This window comes from Pristiophorus japonicus, chromosome 15 (assembly GCF_044704955.1).
Source record: "Pristiophorus japonicus isolate sPriJap1 chromosome 15, sPriJap1.hap1, whole genome shotgun sequence".
Lineage (NCBI taxonomy): Eukaryota > Metazoa > Chordata > Chondrichthyes > Pristiophoridae > Pristiophorus > Pristiophorus japonicus.
Window position 1 is genome coordinate 11726509 of NC_091991.1, and position 14343 is coordinate 11740851.

Genomic DNA, 14343 nt, shown 5'->3' on the forward strand with positions numbered 1-14343 from the left:
CTTGTCTGCCCCCTCAGGTGAACGTGAAAGATCCCAGGGCACTATTTCTAAGAGCAGGGGAGTTCTCCACAGTGTCCTGGGGCCAATATTTACCCCTCAACCAACATCACTAAAAACAGATTATCTGGTCATTATCAAATTGTTTGTGGGAGCTTGCTGTGCACAAATTGGTTGCCGCATTTCCCACATTACAACAGTGACTGCATTCCAAACGTGCTTCATTTGCTACAAAGTGCTTTGGGACATCCTGAGGTTGAGAAATGTTTTTAATCTCTGCATAATTGGCACTAAAAGCAGGTGAATAAGCATGAAATTGCGTTTTCTAATCACCCGGTGACATGCCGGGGCAATGTGCAATGAGTTCTGATATGTTTCATGACCAACCATCTTTGATTCACAAGTCTAAACTGCACAAGAAGCTGACAGCCCACTCTCTCCCCCTGGTCCTGCTCCCTATCTTTGCAATACCGCCTCATTTCTTTCCAAAGATCATTTAATTCACATCACCAGAACATGTCTCCTGTATTTCTTAAAAAATATATATATATTTTAAAGGCTGCATTATTCTGAATCGGCTGAATATTTATACGTAGGCTACAGGCAAATATAATACAAGCTTCTAATGTGGACACTGCATTGTAAATAAAGCATAAATTATCAACACCAAGAAAGTATTTCCACATTTTTATAGATTTCAACATTTATTACTAAGGACACACTTTATTTATTTCTATTTATCTGCCCTCCCCCAGAAAAAAATGTTTTTTTTTATTGGTTTAATATTTATTCCATGAAATTATAGAATCTTACAGGACCGAAGGAGGCCATTTCGGCCCATTGTGGCTGTGCTGGCTCTCTGAATCAGTCCCACTCCCCCCTGCTTTTTCCCCAAAGCCCTGCAAAAATATTCCCCCTCAAGTATTTATCCAAATTCCTTTTGAAAGTTACTATTGAATCTGCTTCCACCGCCCTTTCAGGCAGCATGTTCCAGATCACAACTCGTGTGGAAAATGTCTCCTCAACTCCCCCTCTGGTTCTTTTCCCAATTACCTTAAATCTGTGTCCTCTGGTTACCGACCCTCCTGCCAATGGAAACAGTTTCTCCTTCGTTACTCTATCAAAAACCCCTCATCATTTTTAACACCTCAATTAATTCCCCTTCTTAACCTTCTCTGCTCTAAGGAGAACAACCCCAGCTTCTCCAGTCTATTAATAAATGATAATAAATGATCTCATAGTAGGAAAGGGTGATCATAGCATGCTTTAATTTCAAATTCAGATGGAGGATGAGAAAGTTGGTTCTCCAAACCACCGGGGTCCTAAGCTTAAATAAAGGAGATTACAAAGGTATGAAGGCAGAGTTGGCTAACATGGACTGGGAAAATAGATTAAAGAGTAAGATGGTTGATAAGCAGTGACAGACATTTAAGCAGATATTTCAAAACTCAACAAAAATATATCCCAGTGAGAAGGAAAGCCTTTGAGAAGGGTGAACCATCTGTAGCTGACTAAGGAAGTAAAGGATTGTTTTTTAAATTTGATACCATGTTGCCAAGATTAGTGGGAGGCCACAGGATTGGGAAATTTTTAAAAACCAGCAAAGGACAACTAAAAAATAAATGAGAGAGAAGATGGATTATGAGAGTAAACTAGCAAGAAATATAAAAACTGTACAAGCTTCTACAGGTATATTAAAAAGGAAGAGAGTAGCTAAAGTAAACATTGGTCCCTTAAAGGATGAGACTGGGGAATTAATAATGGAGAACAGGGAAATGGCAGAGATGTTGAACAAAATATTTTGTATCGGTCTTCACAGTAGAAGATACTAAAAAGATCCCCAAAATAAATTACCAAGGGGCTATAGGGAGAGGGGAACTTAAAACAATCACTATCACTAAAGAAAAAGTACTCTGTAAAATAATGGGACTAAAGGTGGACAAGTCCCCTGGACCTGATGGCTTGCATCCAAGGGTCTTAAAACAAGTGGCAGCAGAGATAGTGGATACATTGGTTGCAATCTACCAAAATTTCCTGGATTCTGGGGAGTCAGCGGATTGGAAAACCGCAAATGTAATGCCCCTATTTTTTTTAAAAAAGGTGTGAGACAGAAAGCAGGAAACGATAGACCAGTTAGCCTAACATCTGTAGTTGGAAAAATGCTGGAGTCCATTATTAAGGAAGCAGTAGCGGGACATTTGGAAAAACATTAATCAAGCAGAGTCAGCATGGTTTTATGAAAGAGAAACGTTTGACAAATTTGCCGGAGTTCTTTGAGGATGTAACGAGCAGGGTGGATAAGGGGGAACCAGTGGATGTGGTGTATTTGTTTTCCAGAAGGCATTCGATAAGGTGCCACATAAAAGGTTACTGCACAAGATGAGAGCTCACTGGGTTGGAGGTAATGTATTAGCATGGATAGAGGATTGACTAACTAACAGAAAACTATGTCTGGATAAATGGGTCATTTTCTGGTTTGGCAAACAGGAACTAGTGGGGTGTCACAGGGATCGGTGCTGGGGCCTCAACTATTTACAATCTATATTAATGACTTGGATGAAGGGACCGAGTGTAATGGAGCCACATTTGCAGATGATACAAAGATGGGTGGGAGAGCAATGTGTGAGGACACAAAATCTGCAAAGGGATATAGACAGGCTAAGTGAGTGGGCAAAAATTTGGCAGATGGAGTATAATGTGAGAAAATATGAGATTATCCACTTTGGCAGGAAAAATATCAAAGCAAATTATTATTTAAGTAAAGAGATTGCAAAGTTGTGCAGTACAGAGGGACCTGGGGGTCCTTGTGCATGAAACACAAAAAGTTAGTATGCAGGTATAGCAAGTAATCAGGAAGGCAAATGGAATGTTGGCATTTATTGCAAAGCGGATGGAGTACAAAAGCAGGGAAGTCCTGCTACAACTGTACAGGGTATTGGTGAGACCATACCTGGAGTACTGCGTACAGTTTTGGACTCTGTATTTAAGGAAGGATATACTTGCATTGGAGGCAGTTCAGAGAATGTTCACTAGGTTGATTTCTGAGTCGAAAGGTTGGGCCTATACTCATTGGAGTTTAGAAGAATGAGAGGTGATCTTATTGAAACATACAAGATACTGAGGAGGCTCAACAAGGTAGATACAGAGAGGGTGTTTCCACTCGTGAGGGAATCTAGAACTAGGGGGCATAGTTTCAGAATAAGGAGTTGCCCATTTAGAACTGAGATGAGGAGAAATTTCTTCTGAGGGTTGTAAATCTCTGGAATTCTCTGTTACAGAGAGCTGTGGAGGCTTGGTTATTGAATAAATTTAAGGTGAAAATAGACAGACTTTTGAGTGATAAGGGAGTGCAGGATTATGGGAAGAGGGCAGGAAAGTGGAGCTGAGTCCATGATCTTGAGTGGTGGAGCAGGCTCGAGGGGCCAAATGGCCGGCTCCTCTTGCTATTTCTCATGTTCTTGTGTTCTATCCACGTAACTGAAGTCCCTCATCTCTGGTCCTTCATATCTTAACTCAACGCCTGCGATGTGATTTCATGTCTCTGCTTTCTTGTTCCAGTAAAGAAATCTGCCAAGCAACAGAAATAATGATGTGTCCTCTGTGTGACCAGCACTGCCGGTTCATGCAGTTATCCTACAGCTGTGTATATGCCAAGGTACGTTATTCTATCCAACCCAGTTACGTCGTGACACTAATTGATGTTAATGAGTACTGGGGTTCATTCACAACTTGCCACGAGGCATAAAACTGGCAATACAGATAAGCTACACGTTATACAAACCGCCCGACTCTGTGCTGAATACAGGCATGGCGTATAATCGGACAATCCCAATATCACCCAGTTTATGTCGGAAGTTAAATGTACCACCACCCATTGCATTGGAATTTGGTCCGCTGCCAAGTGATTGACGTTAAGCTAGTTTCAGTTTGTGAAATCTTTGGATTCTTCACGTTTTTTTGTTTTTCAAATGCCGATGATTGATTTGACCTGCTATTGAATTTAAAATATTGCGGAAACTTAGCAGCAAGAGTAAGCCATTCAGCCCCTCGAGACTGTTCTGCCATTCAATGAGATCACAGCTGCTCGGTGACCTAACTCCATTTACCCGCCTTGATTCCGTAACTCTTATTACCCTTGTCTAATAAGTATCTTCCATCTCAGTTTCAACATTTTCAATTGATCTCCAGTCTCAACAGCTTTATGGAGGAGGAGGAGGAGGAGGAGGAGGAGGAGGAGGAGGGTGGGGGGGAAGGGGGAGAGTGAGATTTCGAAGGGGAATTCTGGCTCGTACTCTAATTTTTAATAATGTTACAGTGCTGATCAAAGTCTGTGGAGTGCTTTCGCTCCACCAAAAGCTCGCAGTGAAATATTTATGGAGCAGGGTCCCTGACTGTACCCAACAGATTGAGGGCTGATATAATATAAAATAGAAACTGAAAATGCTGGAGAAACTCAGCGGGTCTGGCAGCATCTGTGGAGCGAGAAACAGTTAACGTTTCGGGTTGGTGACCTTTCGTCTGAAGTGACACTGTTCTGACGAAAGGTCCTTGACCTGAAATCTTAACCCTGTTTCTCTCTCCGCAGATGTTGCTGAATGTTCCCAGCATTTTCTGTTTATATTTCAGATTGCCAGCATCCGCAGTGTTTCAGCTGTTGTCACTAATGAGGATTCTTTTGTTTATGGTTCCACACCTCTCTCTGGACAATCACTGGAAGTGAGCCACTGGGGAACGCGTCCTGCGAGACAGCAGAGTACACATGACGGTCATCGTAAGCGGCCATAAATGTTTCTGCTTGTTGAGCACATTAGAATCAGCAACTGGATCTGTAAAAATCAATCTGATGCTCTCCGAAAAACGGTGACGAGTCTTCAAGGGTGCTTGATCAAGGCCAGTTGAAGAGGGTTGATCTTCAGAGCAGGTCGATTGGCAAACATTTTCCATTTGGAGAAAATAGAGAAGGCCATTTGGCCCATTGAGCCTGCTGCGCCATTCAGTCAGACGACGGCTGATCTGTACCTCCACTCCGTCCATCCGCCTTTCCTCCAAATCCCTCGATACCCAGCAGCAATCTATCCATCTCGGTTGTGAAAGCTCAAATTGTCCCCCAGCAACCACAGTCCTTTTGGGGGGTGGCGGGGGTGGGGGGGGGGGGTTCCAGATTCCCACCACCCTTTGTGTGAAGAGGTGCTTCCTGACATCACCCCTGAATGACCTGGCTCTAATTTTATGATGTCCCCTTAGTTCTGGACTCCTGCCACCAGAGGAAATAGTTTCTGTGTTTGCCCCCATCGAATCCCTTTTATCATTTTAAACACTTCAGTTGGATCGCCCCTCAAATTTGGGCTCTGACACGACTGAACAGCTGAAGCATCACTGCCTCACTTTGTATTCCAGCCGCTTGTTCCGTTGGCCTTTCCGATTTGCTTTCTGTACCTGTGCACGTGGAGATACTTGATGCATGTGAGGTCAGAATATAAGGCGGCACTTTGGAGAAACCACGGAAAGCTTTACGGGGCTGAAGAAATCTTGAGGTGAATAATCTTTTCAAATGAATACACGCCCATGGTGAGTTCCCTGAGCGGTGTACCTGAAGGGACCCGATGATGGTGTGCACACATTCAGGGAGCCAGGAGTAGAGGACACCCCTCCCCATTCAAAACATTCTGTTTTAAAAACCTGCCTGGAATCAGCGCTTCTCTCTAAAAGTGATGTTTGGGGGGGAGTGAAGAGCGGGAGAAGGGTAGAAGATATTTCTGGAATTTCTTTGCTGACCTTGGACAGGCAGGCAATAGGCAACGTTGCCGGTGAAGTATTATGGGTTGTCCACGGGGCGTTGGAAAGTTCGGCGCCAGAGTTCAGTTCATTTCCACTTATTTTTCCACCAATGAAGAAGATTCATGTTTTCTATTTGCAGGTGACTCACCTCTTCGACAACGGAGCCACGGTATTCTTTGCCGTTTTCATGGCCGTGTGGGGTGAGTTTCCGTTGGTACGGAGGAAATTATCGGCCGCGTAAGACCAGCGGTGGTGAATCAGCACTGCGATCTTCCATCGACTGGCCGACTCGCGCCCGCTGTAACTTTCATACCCCTCCCATCAGCATGAATGCGTATTATCAAGGGATAGATGTGGGAAGCAACACATTATTTTGATAAAATTAAATATCACAAACCACATCGAGTTCCAGCAACAAGGCCGGTGCCATCCTCTGCAGTCTACACCTCCGACAGGGCATGGAGTTAACGGGCCACTTCGTGAGGCCTCACCGAGCGCCCTCACTAGTACTGAGCATGGGGCAGTGGTTCTAGTCCAACACCCCTGGCCCCCACCCCGAGCCAAGCTCAGCCCTAACAGCATAATCTTGCAAGATTATCCCATAATCTTTTGACTGGCTCGACCTCCTCAATGTTTGGGCTCTGGGTATTTTGCTGAGTGGACATTCTATATTCCTGATCCAGTAGACAGGACACGTGCTCGAAGTCGGGAATAAATACATAGAAAGTACAGCACGGAAACGGACCGTTCGACCCGAGAGGAGGATTTCCTGGAGTGCATAAGGGATGGTTTTCTAGACCAATATGTTGAGGAACCAACTGGGGGGGAGGCCATCTTAGACTAGGTGTTGTGTAATGAGAGAGGATTAATTAGCAATCTCGTTGTGCGAGGCCCCTTGGGAAAGAGTGACCATAATATGGTGGAATTCTACATTAGGATGGAGAATGAAAGTTAATTGAGACCATGGTCCAGAACTTAAAGAAGGGTAACTTTGAAGGTATGAGGCGTGAATTGGCTAGGATAGATTGGCGAATGATACTTAAGGGGTTGACAGTGGATGGGCAATGGTAGACATTTAGAGACCGCATGGATGAACTACAATAATTGTACATCCCTGTCTGGCATAAAAATAAAAAAGGGAAAGTGGCTCAACCGTGGCTATCAAGGGAAATCAGGGATAGTATTAAAGCCAAGGAAGTGGCATACAAATTGGCCAGAAATAGCAGTGAACCCGGGGACTGGGAGAAATTTAGAACTCAGCAGAGGAGGACAAAGGGTTTGATTAGGGCAGGGAAAATAGAGTACGAGAGGAAGCTTGCAGGTAACATTAAGACGGACTGCAAAAGTTTCTATAGATATGTAAGGAGAAAAAGGTTAGTAAAGACAAACGTAGGTGCTCTGCAGTCAGAATCAGGGGAAGTCATAACTGGGAACAAAGAAATGGCAGACCAATTGAACAAGTACTTTGGTTCAGTATTCACTAAGGAGGTCACAAACAACCTTCCGGATATAAAAGGGGTCAGAGAGTCTAGTAAGAAGGAGGAATGGAGGGAAATCCTTATTAGTCGGGAAATTGTGTTGGGGAAATTGATGGGATTGAAGGCCGATAAATCCCCAGGGCCTGATGGACTGCATCCAAGAGTACTTAAGGAGGAGGCCTTGGAAATAGCGGATGCATTGACAGTCATTTTCCAACATTCCATAGACTTTGGATCAGTTCCTATGGAGTGGAGGGTAGCCAATGTAACCCCACTTTTTAAAAAAGGAGGGAGAGAGAAAACAGGGAATTATAGACTGGTCAGTCTGACATCGGTAGTGGGTAAAATTATTAAGGATGCCATAGCAGCGCATTTGGAAAGAGGTGACATGATGGGTCCAAGTCAGCATGGATTTGTGAAAGGGAAATCATGCTTGACAAATCTTCTGGAATTTTTTGAGGATGTTTCCAGTAGAGTGGACAAGGGAGAACCAGTTGATGTGGTGTATTTGGACTTTCAGAAGGCTTTCGACAAGGTCCCACACAAGAGATTAATGTGCAAAGTTAGAGCACATGGGATTGAGGGTAGTGTGCTGATGTGGATTGAGAACTGGTTAGCAGACAGGAAGCAAAGAGTAGGAGTAAATGGGTACTTTTCAGAATGGCAGGCAGTGACTAGTGGGGTACCGCAAGGTTCTGTGCTGGGGCCCCAGCTGTTTACATTGTACATTAATGATTTAGACGAGGGGATTAAATGTAGTATCTCCAAATTTGCGGATGACACTAAGTTGGGTGGCAGTGTGAGCTGCGAGGAGGATGCTGTGAGGCTGCAGAGCGACTTGGATAGGTTAGGTGAGTGGGCAAATGCATGGCAGATGAAGTATAATGTGGATAAATCTGAGGTTATCCACTTTGGTGGTAAAAACAGAGAGACAGACTATTATCTGAATGGTGACAGATTAGGAAAAGGGAAGGTGCAATGAGACCTGGGTGTCATGGTACATCAGTCATTGAAGGTTGGCATGCAGGTACAGCAGGCGGTTAAGAAAGCAAATGGCATGTTGGCCTTCATAACAAGGGGATTTGAGTACAGGGGCAGGGAGGTGTTAATACAGTTGTACAGGGCCTTGGTGAGGCCGCACCTGGAGTATTGTGTACAGTTTTGGTCTTCTAACTTGAGAAAGGACGTTCTTGCTATTGAACGAGTGCAGTGAAGGTTCACCAGACTGATTCCCGGGATGGCGGGGCTGACATATCAAGAAAGACTGGATCAACTGGGCTTGTATTCACTGGAGTTCAAAAGAATGAGAGGGGATCTCATAGAAACGTTTAAAATTCTGATGGGTTTAGACAGGATAGATGCAGGAAGAATGTTCCTCATGTTGGGGAAGTCCAGAACCAGGGGTCACAGTCTAAGGATAAGGGGTAAGCCATTTAGGATCAAGATGAGGAGAAACTTCTTTACCCAGAGAGTGGTGAACCTGTGGAATTCTCTACCACAGAAAGTTGTTGAGGCCAATTCACTAAATATATTCAAAAAGGAGTTGGATGTAGTCCTTACTAGGGGGATCAAGGGGTATGGTGAGAAAGCAGGAATGGGGTACTGAAGTTGCATGTTCAGCCATGAATTCACTGAATGGCGGTGCAGGCTCGAAGGGCTGAATGGCCTACTCCTGCACCTATTTTCTATGTCGATGTTTCTATGTGCCGGTGTTTGTGCTCCACACGAGCCTCCTCCTGCCCTGTCGGTATACCCCTGATGTGTTTATTTCACTTCCCCTTAAATGCATCTCTTCCCTAACCACGACAAGAATGTGCTCACTACAGACGGCAAACGATGGTGATCTATAATTGTGCGCAAGCTACTGTTTTAGCGAGGTTGGTTTTGATTTATTAACCAACACGAGACCCACTTCCATTCCCTTTTCGATGGGAATTTACTGAACAGCGGCTTTTTCCCCGCCTCTCGGGCTTCAGGTGTAACCTCGTCTCACTTCTGTTTCTCCCCTCAGCCACTGTGTTCCTGGAGTTCTGGAAGCGGAGACGGGCAGTAATCGCTTATGACTGGGATTTGATCGACTGGGAAGAGGAGGAGGTGAGTGATGGGTTAATCTCGCTTTCTGGTCTGCTGACCTTTGAGGGCAATGAATTATTTATAAAGTTGGTCCTTTGTATAAATTAGAAATGGAAATACAGGCAACTCTCGATTATCCGTACACGGATCCAACGGGAAACCGTTGCAACAGGATTTAAAATTCTGATTCTAGCAAGTGAAAAAGACAGCTCCAAATCATTTTGAAAAATCACCTTCCAAACACTGTTCTCATTTGTATTTGCTCTTTCTCTCTCTCTCTCTCTCTCTTTCTTTCTCTCTCTCTCTCTCTCTCTCTCTCTCTTTCTTTCTTTCTTTCTTTCTCTCTTTCTTTCTTTCTTTCTTTCTTTCTTTCTTTCTTTCTTTCTTTCTTTCTTTCTTTCTTTCTTTCTTTCTTTCTTTCTTTCTTTCTTTCTTTCTTTCTTTCTTTCTTTCTTTCTTTCTTTCTTTCTTTCTTTCTTTCTTTCTTTCTTTCTTTCTTTCTTTCTTTCTTTCTTTCTTTCTTTCTTTCTTTCTTTCTTTCTTTCTTTCTCTCTCTTTTTCTCCTCACTCTCGCTCTCACTCTCGCTCTCTCGCTCGCTCTCATTCACCATAAAAATCACCCTCCTCTGCCCTTGCTGTGTGTGCGTGTGCGTGTGTGCGTGTGCGTGCGTGTGTGTGTGCACTGCTGCAGTCGCTGACGATGGGTACGGGGGCAGGGCCAGCACGGGTTCCAGGCACAGAACCTGTACATGCATGCTGGTAATGTCCATCTTTTATTACTGTTTGTAGCTGATTGTATTGATTCATTAAAGTTTTAACTTATAAATGTAAACTCGCCCCAACAGAAAAATCGTTTACCCGGAGTAGCCCAATCCCTGAGGGACCCGGTTAATCGAGAATTGCCTGTAATCTATATAATTAAATATGTTGTGTCTTTCCACATCTACAACAAATGTTCATCAGGCGTTTAAAGCAGCCTCAGGGTTAAACCTTCTGATTGGCTCCAATCCCGCATTCATTAACAATCAATGAATCACCAGTTAAGGCGGGTTTGGGAGAAAATTCACAACTGTTCACATTTTTTATTTGGTTCTAAGCCATGGCGCAGTGGGTTGCTTTTCCTTTCCTCTGCGTCAAAAGGTGCTGGGTTCAAGAAGCCCCAATCCAGAGGCCTAAGCCTAGCACAGAGGCACTGTCGGAGGGGCGGTACTGAGGGAGTGCCGCACTGTCGGAGGGGCGGTACTGAGGGAGTGCCGCACTGTCGGAGGGGCGGTACTGAGGGAGTGCCGCACTGTCGGAGGGGCAGTACTGAGGGAGAGCCGCACTGTCGGAGGGGTGGTACTGAGGGAGTGCCGCACTGTCGGAGGGGTGGTACTGAGGGAGCGCCGCACTGTCGGAGGGGCGGTACTGAGGGAGCGCCGCACTGTCGGAAGTTGACTGTTGGTTGGGGGATACATATATTGCCCAGGACACAGAGTATAACTCCCCTGGTTTTCTTCGAAATAGTGCCGGAGGATCTTTTACATCCTGAGAAGGCAAATGGGGCTTTGATTTAACATCTCATCTGAAAGGCAGCACCTCCGGCAGTGCGGCGCTCCCTCAGTACTGCACTGGGAGTGTCAGCCTGGATTATACGCTCAATTCTCGGAAGTGAGACTTGAACCCATGACCACCTGACTGGAGTGGCGAGAGTGCAGCCCACTGAGCCACAGCTGACACTGTGATTAGATCGTGCGTGTGGCTGCAGGCTATTTAACTGTGGATGGCGTCGCAGTTGTAAGCTGGCCTTGTTGGGTGTCGATTGGATGAGCAGGAGTTGTGGTGATTGTTTTTCTTAGTTTAGAGCCGCAAAGACCAATCGCGGAGCAGCTGACAGCACGGACCAGGAATTGGGTATGAGCTTCTAACCTATTGCAGAAACTCAAACATTGGGAGCAAGGAAACTGGAATCTTTTTTTTAAATTTCTCCTGCAGGAAGAAATTCGCCCCCAGTTCGAGGCAAAATATTCCAAGAAGGAACGCATGAATCCCATATCTGGGAAACCAGAGCCTTATCAAGCTTTCACCGACAAGTGCAGCAGAATCATCGTATCAGCTTCTGGAATATTCTTCATGGTTAGTCAATTGCATTGAATTGAATTGCAGGGAATATACAGCACAGAAACAGGCCATTCAGCCCAGCCAGTCTGTGCTGGTGTGTATATTCCACACGAGTCACCTCCCATTCCATCTGCCTCATCTCAGTCTCTCAGCCTATCTTTCTATCCCCCTTTCTCTAATGTACTCACCAAGTTTCTTTTTAAAAGTATCTACACTATTCGCCTCAACCTCTCCCTGTGGCAGCGAGTTCCACAGTCGAACCACTCTCTGGGTAAAGACCTTTCTCTGTATTTCCCTATTGGATTTATGGGTCACTATCTTGTATTTATGGCCCTCGTTTTGGATTCTCTCAAGTGGGAATATTCTCTCCACAGCTACCCTGTCCAACCCATTCAGAATGTTAAAGACCTCTATCTGGTCTTCTCTTTTCTAATGAAGAAAATCCCAATCAGTGGTTAGTGGTGTGCCACAGGGATCAGTGCTGGGACCACAACTGTTTACAATATACATGAATGACCTGGAAGAGGGGACAGAGTGTAGTGTAACAAAATTTGCAGATGACACAAAGATTAGTGGGAAAGCGAGTTGTGTAGAGGACACAGAGGCTGCAAAGAGATTTGGATAGGTTAAGCGATTGGGCTAAGGTTTGGCAGATGGAATACAATGTCGGAAAATGTGAGGTCATGCACCTTGGGGGAAAAAAAACAGTAAAAGGGAATATTATTTGAATGGGGAGAAATTGCAACATGCTGAGGTGCAGAGGGACCTGGGGGTCCTTGTGCATGAATCCCAAAAAGTTAGTTTGCAGGTAATCAGGAAGGCGAATGGAATGTTGGCCTTCATTGCGAGAGGGATGGAGTACAAAAGCAGGGAGGTCCTGCTGCAACTGTACAGGGTATTGGTAAGGCCGCACCTGGAGTACTGCATGCAGTTTTGGTCACCTTACTTAAGGAAGGATATACTGGCTTTGGAGGGTGTACAGAGACGATTCACTAGGCTGATTCCGGAGATGAGGGGGTTACCTTATGATGATAGATTGAGTAGACTGGGTCTTTACTCGTTGGAGTTCAGAAGGATGAGGGATGATCTTATAGAAACATTAAAATAATGAAAGGGATAGACAAGATAGAGGCGGAGAGGTTGTTTCCACTGGTTGGGGAGACTAGAACTAGGGGGCACAGCCTCAAAATACGGGGGAGCAAATTTAAAACCGAGTTGAGAAGGAACTTCTTCTCCCAGAGGGTTGTGAATCTGTGGAATTCTCTGCCCCAGGAAGCAGTTGAGGCTAGCTCATTGAATGTATTCCAGTCACAAATAAATAGATTTTTAACCAATAAGGGAAGTCAGGGTTACGGGGAGCAGGCGGGTAAGTGGAGCTGAGTCCACGGCCAGATCAGCCATGATATTGAATGGCGGAGCAGGCTCGAGGGGCTAGATGGCCTACTCCTGTTCCTAATTTTTATGTATAGCCTTACCCATTTGGATGATCACTCCTTGTGCCGTGTGTGGCCAACGTTGATCTGGAGAAGCCTGGGTTAGGGTGATGTGAAGAGGTGAATGTACTGGACCCACCCATTATCCGGGTTAGCTTAATTCGACCAGTGGGGGCAGCATTTCCATTCCCAACACATTCCCTGATTCTTGGAGCTGTGACTGAATTTATTAACCAATCTGGATTATTAATTTATAACTCTTGGGCAAAATCTGGATTATTAATTTATAACTCTTGGGCAGTGAGTTGTGAATTTTGAATGACACCACAAGATGAAAGTGTTTAATATCTATCTTGGCTGTAGTTTGTAAGAATATTCAGTCCTAATCCAAGCGAACAGAAAATAATTCATCTGTTGTCAGAGGATAGCCAAAGAAGCATAGGAATGGCTCGGAACAGAGTGTCAGTTTATCAGTAATGTACCATCAGAAAAACAACCAGGAGATACAAGAGCAGGAAATGCTGGTAATGAGTCCCCGAGTAATGGGAGGCATGCCATGTGGTGAGTGCAGCGAGTTCGGGGGGGAACAGGGGGGACCTGTGGTTCCTAAAGCTCTCCCCCACTGTGGGTTTTCCTCACCTCCTGTCTGGGTCTGTGGTTGACTCATTGATGGAGCTCGATCGCTGTGATTGATCAACAACCCCATTCTCGTTTTATCATGTGGGAGAAGGCGAGCTAGATGGACCTGGATCTTTTATCTCTCGCCGTTCCCGTATTCCGATAGACACAGCAGCTCTTTCCAACCCCTGGAAAGACTGGTAAACATTTCAGATATAGTTAACATGCAAATTTAACCCACATCTCTTTACACACGCTGACCGACCGACCTGTGCAATTCCGATTTCTACCATGGGGCAGTTTCTGTTGTTCCCTTTTGATTAGATGATTCCGTGTCCTTTCCGGTGCAACATTTACACACCAGCAAAGACCAGACCAATGTTGTGAATATCTTGTGCTTGTTTTGATTAAGACTCGAACTTACGACATTTTAATAACACGAGTTCACATTTGAAAAGTATTATAATAAATGATGAAGCTAGTAGCATGAGAATTAGGAGCAGGAGTAGGCCATTCGGCCCCTCGAGCCTGCTCCGCCATTCAATCAGATCCTGGCTGATCATCGACCTCTGCTCAACTTTCCCGCCTGAGCTCCATATCCCTAGATTTCCCCACGAGTCCAAAAATCTATCAATCTCAGCCTTGAACATACTCAACGACTGAGCTTCCACAGCAAGAGAGTCTCTAATTCCTGGATTTAACTAATGTTTGAAGCTTTACGCAAAACCCACTCCACTTGAGTGCTGCTGTGTAAATGCAGCCAAAAACATTCCCCAACGATCCGAAATACATTATTTCCTTCATTTCTCGGGATGTGTGTATCGCTGGTGTAATATATGCTCACAGGTTTGGCCATTAACCAGTCC

At 44.8% G+C, this 14343-nt stretch overlaps 1 protein-coding gene across 1 annotated transcript in view; it reads left to right on the forward strand.

Annotated features, from left to right (window-relative positions):
• The window catches only part of LOC139281351 (anoctamin-4-like), a 297350-nt gene that overhangs the window by 250715 nt on the left and 32292 nt on the right, over positions 1–14343 (forward strand). The window contains exons 15-18 of the mRNA XM_070901506.1: positions 3556–3652; positions 5915–5975; positions 9265–9347; positions 11301–11441. Of these exons, the coding sequence (XP_070757607.1) occupies positions 3556–3652; positions 5915–5975; positions 9265–9347; positions 11301–11441 (382 nt within the window). The remainder of the gene's footprint in view (positions 1–3555; positions 3653–5914; positions 5976–9264; positions 9348–11300; positions 11442–14343) is intronic.